Raw genomic sequence first — 20,934 nt, forward strand, 5'->3', positions numbered from 1 at the left:
TCACTCAAACTAAGTTGAAAAGCTAGTTACAATAAAATCTCTCTTTGTTCACTCAAAATGGATACTGATCCTAGTATGATATTACAATATATGGAGTGAAAGAGATCTTCAAAGAAGAGCTTGAAAACTTGTATCACAAAGACAAGTAGATTGATTGTTGTAGCTAAAACTCTTGCTCTTCAATGTTGCCAAAGCCTTCCTTTTATAGATGAACCTTGAGTCTTCAGTTCCTTGGTCCCAAAGGAAGTTCACCAACGGCTAGTTGATTCAAAATAGACAGCTCATGCTGAGTTGTTGAGTGGATAAGCTCAAACTGATCTTTCTCAGAACGTTCTCCCTTCTGTTCTTCATATTTTCACTTTAAAGGGCCAAAATGACAGCTTGCAATGGGCTGTAGATAGTTGTTCATTGCTTCCTCACCAAGTATATCCGTTATAGATCATTTAGGCACGTTTTGGCCAGCTGTAGATGAGCTTGCAACTTCAAAAGCAAAGGACAGTCATTCTCAGCATCATTCTGAGATCGTTCTCCAATCTGGGCGATTTTTGCACTTGATCTTCAAATGGAGAATGATGCAGACCTGTGGCCAGCTGTAGTGTGAAGGGAATGCAGCTGTGATGTCCTTGCATAACTATTCACTTGTCCTTTCCATGTACTTTCTTTTCTTGATTAAAAATTAATCTCTTGGAGAATGTTCATTAAATAATGACTTTGAAGGTACATGACAACTATGAGTTGAATGTGTGTTGTCTCATCCTTATTGGTCTATGTAATTCTTGTCCAAACACTCTTGATACACCTGATTAGATGATGCCTTGAGAATTTATCATGTTGCACATGCTTGATCATTAACTTTGTCCAAAGAGGAAAGTCACTTTTCTTCCAATTATTCCTTGCCTTAATTGTTCATGAACTGTTGTGATCTTGTGAGTTAAAACCAAGATAAAAGTGCTTCTTTGTCTTGTATATGGTTGACTTAATGAAATAAGTGCTTTTGCATTTATTCTTGTTCATGAGGAGAATGTTGCAATTAAACCAGAGATCATTCTCAGACTGATCCTGAAGCTCCTCTTTTTGCCAAAACATAATGAATATCATTGAGATTAGAAGCTTAATTGTTCCTGACTAATTAAAACACTCAAGAGCACTTGTTAGATAACAATGAGATCAGAATTACATTTAAAATATAATTAAGATGTTTGTTATCTTTAAAACATCAAATTGGGATTTTGCATTTTGCCTCAACAACTCTATTATTATTAGTTATTATTATTATTATTATTATTAGTTTTTTTGTTACTATTATTATTATTAGTTTTTTTTTCATCTTCGTTTTTTTTTTGTTACTCTATTATTAGTTATTATATATATATATATAAGAATTTTTTATATATATATAATAACAACTTTTAGTCAAAAAAAAAAAACAAAACTTTTTTTTAAGTAAGTTCATAAAAATATAACAACTTTTAAGTTTTTTTTTTCATTTTTTTAATTAAAAATCCACTTTAATTAATGAGTTGGGAATTAAAAATAAATTAATTTCCATGTGTCATGCCACGTCAAGATTCTTCCATGTCATATGCCCACTTGTTAAGCCAGGGGGGTAACGCAAAGAATCTTGACATTGCAGGGGGGTAATCTCAAAAAAATATTTTGCAGGGGGGTAACGCAAAACTCGTCTATTTTGCAGGGGGGTATAACACTATTTACCCTAAATTAAAAGACCTGTTTGGTAACAGTCTTTTCAGAAAGAGCTTATAACTTATTTTACTGACTTATAACTTATTTTTCAGAAGCTATTTCAAGTAGCTTTTGAGCTTATAGCTTCCAGCTTATCATTTTTTCTTCCAATTTTACCCTTATAATTTTATCTTAAATCCAATTTTATCCTTTCTAATTAATTATAGGATTACTATAATATAAAATAAAATAAATATGTTAATCATGTATATAGAATGTCTAAAAATTATTTATAAAACAATTGGGCTGTCTAAATTTTCTTAGCCACACTAATAATTTATTGCCGGGTCCGCCTCTGTTCCGAGTGCTTTCTAATTCTTATATTTTACCTTTACAGTTTGTCTCAATTTCAATTTCAATTTATATACTTATATTATTCATTGTTCAATCAGGTCGATCAATTTTTAATCTACTAAATGTAAAACAATTGTCAATACTTACATTTCAAAGATAACATTTACCAGTAAAAATAAAAATATACATTTATATACAATATTAGTTTATATATAATGAAACTAAATATCCTACATACAAATAATGAAAATAATTATACCAAAAAAAATAAATGAAGATAAATATTGATTTGATTTAAAATAAAATTAAAATACTATATAAATGGATATAAATGTTTAGAAGTTAATTATAAATAAATAATCAAAATAAATAAATAAATAATTAAAGTATCTCAAATATTAAATTAATATCAATTTTATTATGAGTTAAGAATGTTCTTTTATGTCATTTTACATTATCAACTAGTTGAACAACTAACTTTACCAAACATCTCAATTAGCTTATCAGTTATAAGTCATCAGTCATCAGCTATAAGTTAAAAACTATCAGCCATCAACTAGTTTATCAATCAACCGCTAATTTTACCAAACACACCCTATTACTTCCGAATCTCGGTTGGTCTTACCAATTACCATTAGTTCACAAAAGTTATGTTAATTTATAACTTAAAATTGAGTGCTTACGATATGGTTTTACTTGTTAAGTAAAAATAAGGTTTTGTCAAAAAAAAAAAGTAAAAATAAGGTGCCCTATACAATAGGGAATTTAAGATAACCACAAATATATTGTCAGTAAGACTTGCAGAAGGGGTCATTCTATTCTAGCTGTCAGAAACGTCTTCTTATGCCATCATCACATGTGCTTTTGTGGACCACCACCTTCATTTTCCCTTACCCTCTTTTTCTTCCTCAGTCTCCTATGTTACTGGATTATTGTACACAAACAAAACCTCCCTTTAATCAGGAATTTCCCAATGATGGAGGAGATACATGGATTTTCATGTGATTCAATGGTTCACATTTTATGAACACTTACTTAAAAGTCGTTTTTAACCGACTTAACAAACATGTTTTGTACTAGTGGTTATAACATGATTTTATTACCATTAAGGTCTAGTGTAAGAGGTTGGTGTACAATCTGTGTAAGTATCGTAAACTTTGGATACCAAATTTGATTTATATTCATAAAAAACAAGTTTACAAAATTCACACTTAATTACTTGAATTATATAGTAGGAACATTAACATACATATGGGCAGGTAGAGCCTAAAATTGTTTTCATTTTAGTACTATTCATGGAGGTTCTTCGGTTTTGGACAGCCATAACTCGTTAATGCAAGACTTAAGTTTCTCTTGATATCCTCTCACGTCCAACTCTTTTTGGTTTAGTGGGATGGTCTTTTTTTGTATAGTAGTATAGTGACTAAAAATTTCACCTTAAAAGGCGAATAAATGGAGTGTCCGGGGTTCGAACCCCAACTCATGCATTGAAATTCTGGCAGACTGGTGGAAAGATGCTGCGAAAGATGCTACAGCATATCGTACCAGTACAGAACACAATAGACAAGTTAAAAATAAATTAAGTGCAGGAAGATAAATAAGACAGATCGTTTGTTAACCCAGTTCGGTGTAACGTCACCTAATCTGGAGGATTATCAATCCAGGAATGAATTCACTATAATAGCTCTAGTTCAAAGCCCTCGACCAACACCCGGTACTTGACTTCTCGCCTAGACACTACCCGTGCAATCCTATCTAGGAACCTCCTAGATAATGAGACCCCGTCCCAAATTCCCTCTAACAACACGTACCTTGTTGCTGTCAACTTTATAACGATCAAAGATGGAGACACCCTCCTAAGAAACGAATACCTAGCCAATACTTGACTAAGTTCACAATTTGGAGTTGCTTACAAGCTTTCTCCAAGTACAATACTCAACTCATTACCTATAGGTTTCTGAGTGAGGACATAGTGATCATCTCACAACCCGAGTGGTTCACTTACACCAACTCTCCTAGAGAGTGGCTCAAAGACACGAAACCTAAAGACTACATCTTGTTGAACAATGGCTTCGGTGCACAAATAGGTCTGAGTCTTCATGTATTTATAGCCTTGAATTGTCTTGATGTGTAAGCTAGGTTTTCAGACCCTCAAAGCTGGAGTATTACGGCCAGCCCTAAATTATTTTCAAAAATATAACCAAGTTTTATTTAACGCAAAAATATAACATGTTATATGATACGATCACGAGTTCCCTAAACATGTGGAAGAAAACTTATTAAAAAATGCATAAAAAAAATATTTGGATGAAGATGCTTGAGCCCAACTTGAAGCCCAATTCATATGATAAGAAGCATCCTTGGGCTGAATTGTGGTCTAATAATATTGGACTAAATAAAAAAACAATTAAGTCCAATTTTCTTTATTTTTATTGTAATTTTCGTTTTTGGTATTGGGAGAGTTTTTAGATGACCTTTAGTTGCTCCCTAAGCTCTCTAGATGCTTCCTAGTGGTGCACTAAGTCATTATAGTGGCTAGTGGGAATTTATAAGCATGTTAGTGGGAATTTTCTAAGTCCTATGGTGAATGTATGGTAGTGGACAATAAATCCTACTATGTAAGGATATGCTATAAATAGGACTATCATGTACTCCCTCCGTCCCAAAATATAAGGGAAAATTGGTCAAACAAAATTGATGTATCTAGTCCAAATTTTTAACCAAATACATCAATTTTCTTTGACCAATTTTCCCTTATATTTTGGGACGGAGGGAGTACTTTTCAAGAACTTGGGGAATATAATCTAATTTGAGAGTTTCTCTTGTGAGAACTTTTTCTTTGTTCTTGTGATAAGAACATTGTTCTTGAGATAAGAACTTTATAGTGTTGGTTCTACCGGCAGGTCGCGGTTAGGGTCACACTTTATTTGATAACTTTGGTTCTACCGGCAGGTCGCGGATAGGGTCAAGTTCCTCTATATCTTGATAACTTTGGTTCTACCGGCAGGTCGCGGTTAGGGTCAAGTTCCTCTTTTACCTATTTTCAAGACGATCCTAAGCGGTCGCTTATCAGTTATATTTTTGTTTTAAATAATACAAACAGCCTTCCAGAAACTTGAGGAGCAAGACTTCAAATAAACAGCTGGAATCTTCATTGGCCAGCTCACAAGATTAATTCCAAAAATATATCCAGTTTTTTCTTCACGCACAAAAACACAAAAATATAATCAAGTTATATTTTTGTTTTAAATAATATTCCTTAAGCCCACTTCCTGAAGCTTGGAGAACAAGGCTTGTTTTGGTTAGACGCACATGCTTGCATATATAATTGAAGCAAATCATGTCTGAGATTTGAGATAAAAATTCTGCGCAAAAACAGAGTATGATAATGCTGTACGATAATGCTACAGCATCTTGTCCAGCATCTGGCTATAATTTGTTTTTGCAAAATGTAGCCAACATAAAAACCTCAACATGCATAATATATGCAATGTACCTACCAATTGAGTTAAGCTCATGAAGTCATACAATTAATGGTCTGATATATATAAACTCTTGTTAATTTAATTTTAAGTTTTAGGTTGACTTAACACATCATTATAAAATTAACTTGTAAATAAGAGACGTCACTCTTTAAAGACATTCTTGAGGACTTGTCTTTTTAAATTTTAGACTTATGTTTTACCCCAAGAATTCATTATTATACTCATACCTTCATTGATGTTATATATGCTTGATCATTTCATCAAGTGTCCCAAATTGAGATGAGGAAACATGGCACAAGAACAATGTATATATATATGGCTTAAGCAATTAAGAGTTAAGAATATGGTACATAGTACAATTGCTAAATTCATTACTAAGTTCTAATTCCAAAAATGACCCTAAAAATTGGAGGAACATGTCACTTGAAAATGCATTATCTTTTGAAACATAATATACCTAGAAGATCCTATTTTCCCTAATTCAAACAAAAAGATGCTTCTTGTTGTTATCCAAAGAAAAAAAAAACTTAACATTCACGTGAACAACCAATCCTACCTCATAATATCTATCCTTTCAACAAACATATTGGAATCAATTTCAAAATTGTAAAAAATATCAACCCTTCCACTCTCTATAAATAATGCAACTAAATTGACCACAAAAACACACACAACACAAAACAAACCCTATCAACAAAAAAATGAAGATGATTCTAGCTATCTCATTCTTCATTTTATCTCTTCTTTCTCTTTCTCATGCATCCGTGGTAGATTTCTGCGTAGCGGATTACAACGGACCAAATGGCCCTGCCGGATATTCTTGCAAATCACCAAAAAAAGTAACCGAGGATGACTTCGTCTACCATGGCCTAGCCACAAGTGGAAACACCTCAAACATTATCAAAGCCGCCGTTACTCCTGCATTCGACGCACAATTCGCTGGAGTAAACGGTCTTGGAATTTCCATTGCACGTTTAGATTTAGCCGGGGGTGGAGTTATTCCACTTCATACTCACCCCGGTGCTTCGGAAATATTGGTTGTCATTCAAGGAACAATATGTGCTGGTTTTGTTGCGTCCGACAATACTGTTTACATTAAAACACTTTACAAAGGTGATGTTATGGTTTTTCCACAAGGATTGTTGCATTTCCAAATTAATAGTGGTGGTTCTAATGCACTTGCTTTTGTTAGCTTTAGTAGTGCTAATCCTGGTTTGCAGATACTGGATTTCGCTTTGTTTAAAAGCGATTTTCCTACCGAGTTGATTACTGCAACTACTTTTATTGATGCTGCTGTTGTGAAGAAGCTTAAGGGTGTTCTTGGAGGTAGTGGTTAAAGAAACTATGTTATTGTCCATCAAAGAGTGAGGAATATGCAGGATTAGTGTTTTCTTGTTTTGTTGTTGGGTTTGTCTTTGATTAATTTGTTGTGTTGTGCTTTGTTATGTCAAGTTAGTTTAGAAGGAAAGTAATTAATTCTTCTAGCTCAAATGGCAGAAATGCCAAAACTGCTAGATTGAATGTTATGATTGGAGTTCGAACCCCTATCGCTCCTCTTTATGTGTGTTGACTTTTGAATGATTTGCTATTTTGTCTATCCATGAAAAGAAGAAATTTGTGATACGAGATAAATAAATGTATGTGTTTTTTGTCTTAAATGTTTGAATTTTTTGTGTGCAATTGCTTAAAATAAAGATTTATATATATATAAAATAAAGAAGTGTTTGGCCAATACTAATTAAATTTTTGTTTTTGAAACACCAATGTTAATTGAGTTATATGTATATATTTAAGCAAGAAAAAAAAAGACATAATTTAAGCAATTTATATATTTAAGCAAGAAAAAGTAAACACATCATTTAAGAAAATTGATTAAATGTATTTAAGTCATGAGAAAAAAATGCACCATTCCAATTATACTAATTGTAAGTATATATATAAAAAATTATACTAATATATTGTAGGAATAAATTTAATTTGGAGGAATAGATTTAAAGTTAATTTAAAGGTAAAGTTATAATAATTAGTTAATTACATTAAATATAATAATCATAGTAAAATTTATCTTATATTAAAGACCATTATATTTTTTATTACTTATATATAAGATTGGAGAGGACTGTCTTAAAGCCGTAAGTTCAAATGAAATTATACGAAGTACTAGTACAATTTTTTTTTTTTTTTGATAAGCAAGTACTAGTACAATGTGACCTATTTGGTTGAAGGTCAATATCTCATCAATTTGTATACAAATATATATACTTGAGAGAGGTCAATTATTTCTAATGATTGGCCTGCATATATATATATATATATATATATATATATATATATATATATATATATGTGTGTGTGTGTATTCGTCTTAGAAAATGTTAGTAGAGATTTCGAAACAAATTGGTGTGTTGATTTTTTGTTGTTGACGGGAATTGTGTGTTGATAATTGTACTATCTTTGACAACAACGCTACTATTATTTTTTTTTTTTTTTTGACAATAATAAAATGATATTCATTCATTCATTCAAATTGATAGATTACATAAAAAACAATTACATAATCAACATCGCTAAAAACGTAAAGGATGAATCTACGAACAAAACTCAAAGCATCCGAGTTAATAGCATACAACGGCAAAATGCCTACAACAAATAATATGATAAAGTTAAAGTCACCGAAGTATTCATGTCTCTGGATCTGCAGCGTTGAAGCCCAAATCATTGGTTGAATTTGTAATTGACTGAAGCCGATCTTTTCAATAGAAATTAAATGAACACCGCACAATACGGGACAACAAAAACGTCGCACAAAACGACGAACAACACAACGCCGCACTCAGACGGCGAAATCACAAAAAAGAAAATACAAAAGAAAAACTTGATCAATGTGAAGATCACTTATTTAAATAAAGAAGAAAAGGAAAAACAATTATGAGGAGTGATTTTGGGTCAAAAATTGACCCTAAAACCACTCCTCCTTGATAGATCAAGAAGGAAAAAAAAACTAGGTTAAGGTGGGGGCTGCGGCTACCAACAAAAGGAGAAGAAAGGTTTCCACGAACCAAATATCACGAATGGATCAGGATGATTCAGGAAAATTTTTTTTTTTGATGATGAAGAGGGCAAAAGCCCAAGAAAAGAAAATTACAAGTTAATCAATCTAGGGGTGGAGTTTCCCAGGAGATCAAAATTATACATGTCCCTAATTTGGGATGGACAACTATCATAAAAAACAATGTTATAATCTAACGAACATCCGATATTAGCCAAAGCATCCGCACACTTATTAGCTTCCCGGTAAGTATGACAGATTTCAACTAACCAATCCTTCTCCAACATTTTCCAAATTTGCTTCAACAAAGAACAACCTAAAGAACTCGTCGAGTTTCTTTTGTTGAGAACACTCACCACAGCCTCTGAGTCTATGTGCAGCTCCACTTTTTTAAATCCCATCCTGTGAACATGTTGAAGCCCTTCATAGACTCCCCATAGCTCCGCTACGAACGCATTACACAAACCAACACACTTCGCAAAACCCCCTAACCATTCTCCTTGACTTCCCCGAATAACTCCTCCACACCCAGCCACAAGATTTGCCTTATAAGCCCCATCAGTATTAAGCTTAACAAACAAATTTTTTGGAGGACTCCATCCTATCATTGCCACTGTGTTACCCCTATCTGTGACTAAGTTGCTACTTAAAGCTGCACCCATATACTCACTACTCAATTGCATAATGTAGTGTAATGGTCTTGATGGCCTCACAAACTCATCTTCAAACAACTCCTTATTTCTCCATTTCCAAAGGCAATGACAACACAGTGCCCAAAACTCACACCAATTTTCATTTCCATTCCATTGAATTGAGTTATTAAGATTCAAATCAATCCAATGTTGTAAATCACCCCTGTAGAAACTTACTGTATCGTGCATTGGGATGACACACCTCCATAACTCCATAGCTCTTGGACAATCTCTCATCACATGAATAATTGTTTCCTCCACATCCCCACATAAAGTACACATTGCATGGTTCAAACCCATTTTACTTTTTAAAGAGTTTGTTAGCATTCTACCATGCAACATCATCCACATAAAAGCCCTCACCCTCTCTGGAACATTCAGCCTCCATATTCTCCTCCAATTTGTGTTCTCTACTTCACCATAATAGCCACACAACTTCTTGTACATATCAGATACAGAGAAAGTATCGCTGTTGTCACCAGTCATCACTCGCTCATCATTACCATGATTGTTGGTGTTTTATGTTGGCCTCATTTTGCTAAAACAAATATTCAAGCAAGATGTTGGATAAAATGGTTCAACATTGGATACAACATTCATGCTTCAACATTGGATACCACATCCAGTGCGCTCTGTTTTCACGAATGATATATTTTTGCGTAAGATCTTTGAAAGATTTGATTGAAGAATTAATCCACGCCTTTTAATTTGTGTGCCAACACACAGGTGTTTCCAGAATCTTCAGTAAGCGATTTATGTGTTATTTGTCCTCAATATTAAGAGATAAAAGATTTGATTCTAAAATATATTTATGGACAATAAATATATTTATGGAAGGAATAAATATTTGGTGAAAATATATTTGTGATAAGGAGCACTGTCACGTATAATTATTAATGGATCTCGTGATCAAGTTTTGCTTGCTAATCAGATCTTCAAGTTAAGGAAACAAAACATTTTAATTGAAGATTATTTCTTGAAGGAACCATTAATCATGCTGTGCTATTGAAGCCTAATTGAAGACCTAGCCTGAGCTCGTGAAGGTTATTTAAAGAAGGTTGACACCATTGTTCAATTCACTGAAGCCGAAATTGAGTTTTACAAAGCGTGTGTTTAGGGTTTTAGTATTGTTAATTGTGTTCTGAGTCTTGTGTTGATTTATACACTGATTAGGAACTGTGTGTCTTTGTGTTGTAATATCTCTGGAGCTTCTAAGCAAGGAGATAGTGTGTGTATACAATTCCAAAGCTTTTAAGTAAGGAATTGGTGTGTGCTTTATGAAGTGTGTCTTCACCTGTTGAATCTAGAAGTGTACGATCACAGTGGCTGTGATCAAGAGGAGGTGAGCGGAGGTTCTCATACCTAGGTGTGACTTAGGTAGAATATAGCACGGGTGGTGATTAGGTGAGAAGTCATAAACGGGGCGTTTATTGAGGGCTTCAAACTAATACTATCATAGTGGATTCACTCCTGGATTGGTATCCCCCAGAGTAGGCTGTTATGCTGAACTGGGTTAACAAATAACTGTGTTATTCTGTTTCGTGCATTTTATATTTCCTTATTGTTCGTCTAGTTCAGTGTTGAACACAGTGTTGGATCATCGGATCAAACATACAGTGTTGGAGCATCGTGCTCAACATCGTGTTACTAGTGTGCCAGAATTTCAATTGGCATCAGAGCAGGCACCCTGTTCTGGATTTAGGGTGAGCTCCAGGGAAAATACTTTCTGGTGAAATGGACAAGGAAGGAGGAACAATTTCCAGACCGCCCCTACTGATAGGGCCTGAGAACTATGACTACTGGAAAGCTAAGATGATGGTTTTTCTTAAATCCATTGATAGCAGAACATGGAAAGCTGTAGAAAATGGCTGGGAACCCCCAGTGGTCATTGATAAGGATGGAAAGAAAACCAGTGAAATCAAGCCTACAAAAGACTATTCTAAAGACGAGGATGACTTAGCTCTAGGAAACTCAAAAGCCTTAAATGCCATATTCAATGGGGTGGACATCAACATGTTCAGACTTGTCAAACGATGCACTGTGGCTAAACATGCGTGGGAGATACTTAGGAAAGCACATGAAGGAACCAACAAGGTAAAGTTGTCCAAACTTCAGATGCTTCGCACAAACTTTGAAAATCTGAGTATGAAGGAAGAAGAGACTATTCATGATTTTCACATGAATATTTTAGAATTTGCAAATTCTTTTGATGCCTTGGGAGAACCAATATCAGATGAAAAGCTTGTGAGCAAAATTCTCAGATCTCTACCTAAGAGGTTTGACATGAAAGTGACAGCAATTGAAGAATCTCAAGATTTGGTCAACATTCAAGTGGATGAACTAATAGGCTCACTTCAAACCTATGAGTTAGGCATGAATCAAAGAAAAGAAAAGAAAAATAAAAGTTTAGCCTTTGCCTCCAACACTAGAGAAGATGAAGAATCAGATTTGGAGAGTGATGAAAGTTTGTCAGAAGCAATGGTCTTGCTAGGAAGACAATTCAACAGAATCGTGAAAAGAATGGACAAAAAGTCTAAGTTCAATGTGCCAAGCATCAAGCTCGACATCAACAAACAGACCAATGATCAAAGAAGGGCTAGAAGTGATGAGAAAACCAGTCAGTCAGAAGGGGTCCAGTGTCAAGAATGTGAAGGATATGGACACATCAAAGCTGAATGTCCTACCTTTCTGAAGAGACAAAAGAAAAGTCTGGCTATCACTTGGTCAGATGAGGATGACTCAGAGGAGGAAACTGAAAGTGGATCTGCAAAACATGTCAATGCGCTGACAGGTCTGTGTGAGTCTGATGCTGAATCATGTGATGAAACATCCTATGAAGAACTACTGGCTACCTATAAGGATTTATTCATCAGGAGCAATGAATTCTGCAAAGCATTGGAAAAACAAAAGAAGGCGAATTGTCAACTACAGGCTGAGAAGAATGACCATCTTGCAAAAATTGATGCTCTCAACAAAGAGATTGAAAAACTAAATGTCGACTTGGAGCATGCTAGAAGACAAGTCAGAGTTTATGGATCAGGAGAAGAAAAATTCCAAGCAATGCTATTGAAACAAAGTGCAGGAAAGAAACCAATTGGCTTTGACTATGAGATTGTTGATCAACAAATGGGATACAACAAAGCTACAATCAGTACTCCCATTGAGAAGACTTTTCCTGTCAGTGCTGGCTTTTTACCACCACATCCTCCCACACACCAGGGAACTGACACTTGGTTAAAACCCAAACCTGAGCCTCCTGCACAGACTGGATCGATGCCTCAACATCCTCCTCCACATCGGAATAACTGGTCAAGAACTAAATCTAGAAGAAGGAACTGGAGATGTCACTATTGTGGTAGAAAAGGGCACATAAGGCCTTATTGCTATAAATTGTATGGTTACCCAAAGAATTTCCGGTCACCTGCACCAAAGCCAGAAAATGTGAAGACTAAGAAAGAGTGGAAAGAAAAAGAGAATGATGTATGTCTGATAGCTCACACATCACTACGAGCATCATCTAGACAAGATTGGTACTTTGACAGTGGATGTTCAAGACACATGACTGGAGTGGAAGGATATCTTGCCAACTTAAAATCCTATGCCACAAGTTATGTAACCTTTGGTGATGGAGCTAAGGGAGAGATAAAAGGAATTGGGAATCTAATCAACAATGGATTGCCAAATCTAGATAATGTTCTATTGGTGAAAGGTCTTACAACTAATCTAATCAGCATTAGCCAGTTGTGTGATCAAGGCATGAAAGTAAACTTCACAAAGTCAGAATATCTTGTTACAAATGAAGAAGGAAGACTCTTGATGAAGGGTGTGATGTCAAAGGACAACTGCTACTTATGGGTCTCTGAAGAAGAAAACCACTTGTCCACTTGTCTCTTAAGCAAAGAGGATAAAGTGAAGCTGTGGCATCAAAAAATGGGTCACTTACATCTGAGAGGTTTGAAAAAGGTCATAGCAGAAGAAACAATCAAGGGAAATCCAAAGCTCAAGATTGAGGAAGGAACTATATGTGGTGAGTGCCAAATAGGCAAGCAAACCATGGTGGCACACCCAAGGCTGCAACATCAAACTACTACCAGAACACTTGAATTGTTACATATGGATTTGATGGGACCTATGCAGACTGAAAGTCTTGGAGGTAAAAGGTATGTTTTTGCTTTGGAAGATGATTTTTCTAGATTCACTTGGATAGATTTCCTTAGAGAAAAATCAGACAGCTTTGAAACTTTTAGAAACTTATGCTTACAACTTCAAAGAGAAAAGGAGGTTGTTATTGTAAGAATAAGAAGTGATCGTGGAAAAGAATTTGAGAATGCAAAATTCTTTGATTCCTGTGCATCAGAAGGCATTTTTCTTGGATACTCCACAAACAGCAGAGCTTACAGAGTTTATAACTCTAGAACTAAAGTTACCGTGGAATTAATGAATGTGGTAGTTGATGATGCATCATCAACCAAAACAGCAGATGATGAATCATCCATTCAACAGTCATATGATATTGTATTTGATGAAGTTTCAGGTTCTAACAATGAATCTGCTGATCCTAAATCAAAACTTGCTCGTGTCAACAAAGTCCCATTTATCAGGGATTTAGTTGAAGAAAATATTGTGAAGCTTGATCATGTTGCTATTGGATGCATATTCAGTAAAGCATTGGATGTTGTTGAGTTTGAAAGGCTAAGGGGCAAATTAGGAATTTGCCTGCATAAGGAATTGTAGCAGTTAAGGAGTTTTGAGCGTGCAACCACATTTTTCACTTCGCTCCCACCAGTGATGCACGCTAATTCCGGGCAATCATATCAAAATTGCCATAACTGTGTCATAACATGCAATCAACTCTCTTTCACCTACTGTCCCACTCATTGTGCTCTGTTTGAAGTTCAATTCAATCAAAAACTATTTTATTTCAATCAGATCACCATGTCAAACTCTGATAATAATGTTGATGCTACTGTACAACCATTTGTAGTTGTGAATGATCATGTGGCTCCATCTGATAAGTCCATCTCTGATTCTGTTGTTGAGCTTGTTACTTTTTCTATCAAGGAGAACATTACTACCCTTGATGTTGCACAGGATGTTGGAACATCCTCTGTCCAGCCTAATCCAAATGCTGCCACTATCACTGAGTCTTTTGGTGATAGCTGTGATTTTGAGGCTGCTACTGGAGATGAATTGCAGGACAAAGAAAACAATGATATTCCTGCTGATGTTATTGAAGACTCTAAAACAGAGGATAGTATAGAGAAAGTTGTCTCTCTTGGTGATAAAGATACTGAGTCTGAAAAGACAGTAAATGAAGAACAAGAGATGATTGATCTTGATGAGGTTGACTTCTTGGATGAACCTCGGCCAAAGACTGTTCATGGGAGATTGGAACAATGTTTTCTTATGCCCTTGTCATATTGTGCAAACAAGGGGAAATGTATATTTTGTGAATGTTGACTATGTGTTTGTTGTGATGGAGGTAGTAGATATGCTTTACAACTTACAACCTCTAGTTAGCTGGACGAAAAGAAGCTGTAGTTTGAGCGAATGATTAATGCTCTGAAGCTTGAAGAAGCTGCATTAGAAGCAACTGATGCAGATGTTGATGAGAATCTGTGTGTTGATGCAGGTGGTGATAATGAGGAAGAAGACTTTGAGGTTGAAGATGAGGGAAATGATTCCCCAAGACAGTGCCTCTGTGTAATGTTTCTTTTGGATTTATTTTCCATGTGTAGGCTATGATCTAAATTTAAGCACCCTGTGTGCATCTGGACTGTGATATTCTGCACTATGTCTCTGGATTTTCTGCTACTTCTATGAAGACCCTATTTTGTCTAAAAAAGGGGGAGTAGTTGGTAGTTAGTAGTGTGCAGTATGTTGATGTGCTATTTGATGTTACAACATCTGATATGTGTCGTAGTACTTATGTTTGCTCTGTAAGGATTAAGGGGGAGTAAGTTCTGATATGCATGTGGTACTCGGATACCTTGTTATGATATGCATTTTTTTTAGGGGGAGTAAACATGTTTGATTAATTTTTTGCTCATCTCTGATATTGAGGGGGAGGAGTATTATTTAGTGAGCATGATGTGCTGACAGATGCTCTAACATCTGGTGTAGGCACGCTAGTAGTATCTGATGTATATGCTCTGCATATGTTCTGAATGTGCTCTGCATGAGTGGTGTGATGTTTTGATACTCTATTATGCATGTCTTGAAGGGGAGTAGTTATCTGATGTTTTATGATGTGGTGCTTAATGTTGAGACATTTGCCCTTCCTGTTGTGGCGTGTAGTATATGTTAAGTATAGCAATGCTGCTGCATTTTTGTATGTGAAGTAATGCTTCTGCTATTACAAGACTACGGATTGCTAAATACTAATATATGGATCTGTTTTGCTTTGATACTCTGCACCATGGATTTCTGTGATACTCTTCTGTTTGGCATATTTTGTGGCTAAAAAGGGGGAGAGGTAAGTGTGCCTGATGTACTGCTTGTGCCTGAGTGTCTACTGAATCTGTGAAGAGTAGTTTTATGTGTTGTGGGTTGCCTTCTGTGGCGCAATGTTAGATGTTCTAAACGGTGTTGAATCATGTTACCTGATGCTCTGTTGAAAATGAACATCTTGCTTCCTGAGAGTTTATTTCTCTCAGCCATGAGGGAATTTATTTTTCCCCGGTGATTCTTTTTATGAGAATATTTTTCACTCCATTGGCGTTTTCCTGTGAGGCGAGTTGTGTTCACTATTCCGCTGTTGCATGCCTCTGTTATTCTTGTGCGATACAGCTATTCTTATTTGCTATTTTCATCTGAGAAGTTCTATTGAAAACTGCATTTGAAGATGTTCTACTTTACTTCATGACTGTGTGCTTATGTTGATTTGAAGAAAGGTAGGTGATGTATCTCTCTAGATTGGTTGAAATGATCTTAAGTTGTTTTAGCCAAAAATTGCCAAAGGGGGAGATTGTTGGTGTTTTATGTTGGCCTCATTTTGCTAAAACAAATATTCAAGCAAGATGTTGGATAAAATGGTTCAACATTGGATACAACATTCATGCTTCAACATTGGATACCACATCCAGTGCGCTCTGTTTTCACGAATGATATATTTTTGCGTAAGATCTTTGAAAGATTTGATTGAAGAATTAATCCACGCCTTTTAATTTGTGTGCCAACACACAGGTGTTTCCAGAATCTTCAGTAAGCGATTTATGTGTTATTTGTCCTCAATATTAAGAGATAAAAGATTTGATTCTAAAATATATTTATGGACAATAAATATATTTATGGAAGGAATAAATATTTGGTGAAAATATATTTGTGATAAGGAGCACTGTCACGTATAATTATTAATGGATCTCGTGATCAAGTTTTGCTTGCTAATCAGATCTTCAAGTTAAGGAAACAAAACATTTTAATTGAAGATTATTTCTTGAAGGAACCATTAATCATGCTGTGCTATTGAAGCCTAATTGAAGACCTAGCCTGAGCTCGTGAAGGTTATTTAAAGAAGGTTGACACCATTGTTCAATTCACTGAAGCCGAAATTGAGTTTTACAAAGCGTGTGTTTAGGGTTTTAGTATTGTTAATTGTGTTCTGAGTCTTGTGTTGATTTATACACTGATTAGGAACTGTGTGTCTTTGTGTTGTAATATCTCTGGAGCTTCTAAGCAAGGAGATAGTGTGTGTATACAATTCCAAAGCTTTTAAGTAAGGAATTGGTGTGTGCTTTATGAAGTGTGTCTTCACCTGTTGAATCTAGAAGTGTACGATCACAGTGGCTGTGATCAAGAGGAGGTGAGCGGAGGTTCTCATACCTAGGTGTGACTTAGGTAGAATATAGCACGGGTGGTGATTAGGTGAGAAGTCATAAACGGGGCGTTTATTGAGGGCTTCAAACTAATACTATCATAGTGGATTCACTCCTGGATTGGTATCCCCCAGAGTAGGCTGTTATGCTGAACTGGGTTAACAAATAACTGTGTTATTCTGTTTCGTGCATTTTATATTTCCTTATTGTTCGTCTAGTTCAGTGTTGAACACAGTGTTGGATCATCGGATCAAACATACAGTGTTGGAGCATCGTGCTCAACATCGTGTTACTAGTGTGCCAGAATTTCAATGATCATCCATGGGAGGAAGCACTGCTGCTATTTTCTTTAATAAAACATCAGGCATCCAATTTTTCAATACTCCCCAATCCCACTTCCCTTCTCCATCCACCAGCTCAAATAACTTCCTGCCAAGAAGGTGATGAGGAATTACAACTATCTGGTCCAAAACAATACCATTTTCGATCCAAGCGTCACTCCATGCATCAATACACCTTCCATTCCCAATACTCCAAAAGCTCGTTCTTTCTATCAAAGGCCTTACATTTTCCAGCGCTTTCCAAAGACTGGAATCAGTATCCTTGCTCATTCTATTATTTAACATAGCATTTCTGCTGTATTTACCGCGTAAAACGTTGCACCAGAGCTCCTTACTATTCGTCTGCAACTTCCATTCAAGCTTACATAAGCAAGCCTTATTCATAACCTCCAATTTTCTCATCCCTAAACCTCCCTTCCATTTTGGCGCAGTAATCTTATCCCACCCAACCGCATGAAATCTCCTCTTATTCTCAGTATCTCCCCAAATAAAATTTCTTTGCATCCTTTGTATGTCATCCAAACAAGCTTTTGGAATAGCAGTGGACATCATAGGATATATAGGGACCGCTTCAATAACACTCTTCAATATGATTCAGGAAATTAGTTTGAACATATACTATTTATTACTATATGTTTAATTTAAAAGCGCTGCTATTTATTGCGAACCAAATCTCACAAAAACAGTTTGAACATATTTATTATATGTTTAATTTCATTTCTGAAAAATATTGTAACGCTTGCCTTATCAGTTGCGTCAATTGTATACTCTGTTTTTCCCTCACCGCATGCCCCAACAAGCAATAACCTCTCTACTCTGCTTTCTTCTTTTTTATTTGTATCTACTCTGTTTTGTTGCACCAATTTTTCAATGGTAGTGCACACAGTGATCCCAAATTTTCAATGGAGAGAGGAGTACGGTGGAAATTTGGATTTCATTAATTAATATTGTAGAGATATAAAATATACTAGAAACTGAAACTACTACTTTATTCATAGTGAAGAGGCTATTAAATAGCCAATACAACTAGCAACTGAAAAACTATAAAATAGCCCACTAAACAAAACAATCACATGACTTAATTAGAGAAACAACTACTTCCTAAAGACTAGGACAAATAAAACAGCAAAATATTTTACTCCTAACATCTAGCAACTAATTAGAAATTAAGCAGTAACAAATATCTTATCATTCCCTCCCTTAAACTAGTTGTAGAATGCTACTAGTTTACTTCAGTGAAATCAAGCATTCCCATCTTCTTTCTTAGCTTCTGGAATGCCTCAAGCTTCAATGCTTTAGTCATCAAATCTGCAACCTGCTCCTGAGTTACACAGTGAACTAGCTCAATTTCTCCATCCTTTACAAGATCTCTTAAAAAATGAAAACGAACTCTGATATGTTTGCTCTTTCCATGCATAACTGGATTTTTTGAAAGTTTAATTGTTGAGCTGTTATCACACATGATCACAGTGCTACCTTCTTGAACATGACTTATATTTTTCAAAATCCTTCTCATCCACACAGCTTGACATGCACTTGTAGCAGCAGCCACAAATTCAGCTTCAGTTGTTGAGAGAGTAACAATTGGTTGCTTCTTGGACATCCATGACACAGCTCCAGAACTTACATAACCTGATGTGCTTTTAGAATCTTCTTCATCTCCTGCATAATCAGAATCCGTAAAAGCAAGCAAGTCTGTTTCCCCTCCCTTCTTGTAGAATATCCCATAGCTAGTAGTTCCCTTCAAATACCTTAGTATCCTTTTAGCAGCTTGTAAATGCAACTCAGTAGGTTTTGACATATACCGGCTAATTAAGCTTACACTAAACATGATATCTGGTCTTGTAGCGGTAAGGTACATTAGACTTCCAACAATCTGCTTAAAATAAGTATCATCAACAGCAGCCCCGTTAACATCCCTATTAATCTTGAAACCTGGAACAATTGGACTATTAACAGGCTTGCTCTCAGACATTGTAAACTTCTTTAAAATATCAGTGGCATATTTTCTTTGGCATATGAAAATTCCTTCAGATTTTTGCAAAATTTCAATGCCAAGAAAGAATCTCATCTTCCCCAAATCAGTCATGTCGAAGGCTTCCATCATAGTTTTTTTGAACTCAACCATCATACCTTTATCATCGCTTGTATATATCAAATCATCAACATAAATACTAACAATTAATATGCTACCTCCAGTACTTCTTTTGATGAACAAGGTTTGTTCATTTGGACATTTTTGAAAGCCTTCCTTCACAAACTGAGACTCTTCGCTTCAAGCCATACAAAGCTTTATGTAACTTGTAGACCTTGTTCTCTTTTCCTTTCCTCACATATCCCTTTGGTTGATGAACATACACATCTTCCCTTAATTCTCCATGAAGAAATGCAGATTTTACATCTAACTGAAAGATGTCCCATCCTCTACATGCCGCAAGAGCCACAATAATTCTTACTGTATCCATGCGAGCAACTGGAGCAAATACTTCTGTAAAATCAATTCCATGTTGTTGGGAATACCCCTTTGCCACCAATCGAGCTTTGTACTTGTCTACTTCACCCTTCTCATTTAACTTTGTCTTGAAAATCCATTTAACTCCAATTATTTTTGCTCCTGTAGGTAGATCCAAAAGCTCCCAAGTTTGGTTCTTTTCAATTGACTTTATTTCACTATCCATGACTTTCCTCCATTTCTCATGCTTCACCGCTTCCTCAAATAGAATCGGATCATCACCCATGTCATCTTGCACCATGTAGGTTTCTGCTTCCTCTTCTTCACTCAACCCTTCACCACTTACAAAATCTTGCATCCAACCCGGTGGTCTCTTTTCTCTCCCTTGAGTCACATTTTCACGAGGACTTATTTCTTCATTATCATTATTTTCATCATCACACTCACCATCATTTTCACTTCCGTGCTCCCCCTCACTTTCATCACTACTAAGATCATCATTACTCCAAACAAAATCTGCATCTATTTGTTCTTTATAATTTAAACCCCAATCCCAACTCTTTTCTTCCTCAAATATTACATCCTTACTAACCACAATCCTCTTAGTCTTAGGATCAAACAGACGGTAACCCTTTGACTCATCACTCATACCCAACATAATACAAGGAAAACTTTTATCATCAAGCTTACCTCGTTTTGCTTCTGGTATATGCACATGAGCTATGCAGCCCCAAACACGAAGGTGTTGAACAGAGGGCTTAACTCCACTCCAAGCTTCTTGAGGAGTGATGTTCTTTACGGCATGTGTTGGACATCGATTCAATAGGTAGAAAGTCCACTTTGCAGCTTCAGCCCAAAACAGTTTAGGAACGCGTTTTGCAGATAGCATGCAACGCACCATGTTCATCACCGTTCTATTTTTGCGTTCTGCTACTCCATTTTGGTGTGGTGTATATGCTGTGGTGAGTTGTCTCTTTATTCCTTCCTTTTCACAAAAGGTTTTGAAATTGAGAGAGTTAAACTCTCCCCCTCTATCTATCCGCAAACACTTGATGGATTCCTCT

At 35.7% G+C, this 20,934-nt stretch overlaps 1 protein-coding gene across 1 annotated transcript; it reads left to right on the forward strand.

Annotated features, from left to right (window-relative positions):
• The first annotated feature begins 6,086 nt into the window (after positions 1–6,086).
• On the forward strand, positions 6,087–7,180 carry LOC123885351 (auxin-binding protein ABP19a-like). Its single transcript, XM_045934629.1, has one exon. The coding sequence runs from the start codon at positions 6,224–6,226 to the stop codon at positions 6,857–6,859; it is 636 nt and encodes a 211-aa protein (XP_045790585.1). The 5' UTR covers positions 6,087–6,223; the 3' UTR covers positions 6,860–7,180.
• The last annotated feature ends 13,754 nt before the right edge of the window (positions 7,181–20,934 follow it).

Source organism: Trifolium pratense, linkage group LG5 (genome assembly GCF_020283565.1).
Source record: "Trifolium pratense cultivar HEN17-A07 linkage group LG5, ARS_RC_1.1, whole genome shotgun sequence".
In the NCBI taxonomy this organism is placed as follows: domain Eukaryota; kingdom Viridiplantae; phylum Streptophyta; class Magnoliopsida; order Fabales; family Fabaceae; genus Trifolium; species Trifolium pratense.

Coding starts and splice junctions, on each gene's coding strand:
- LOC123885351 (XM_045934629.1), top strand. CDS start 6,224: ATGAAGATGATTCTAGCTATCTCATTCTTCATTTTATCTCTTCTTTCT.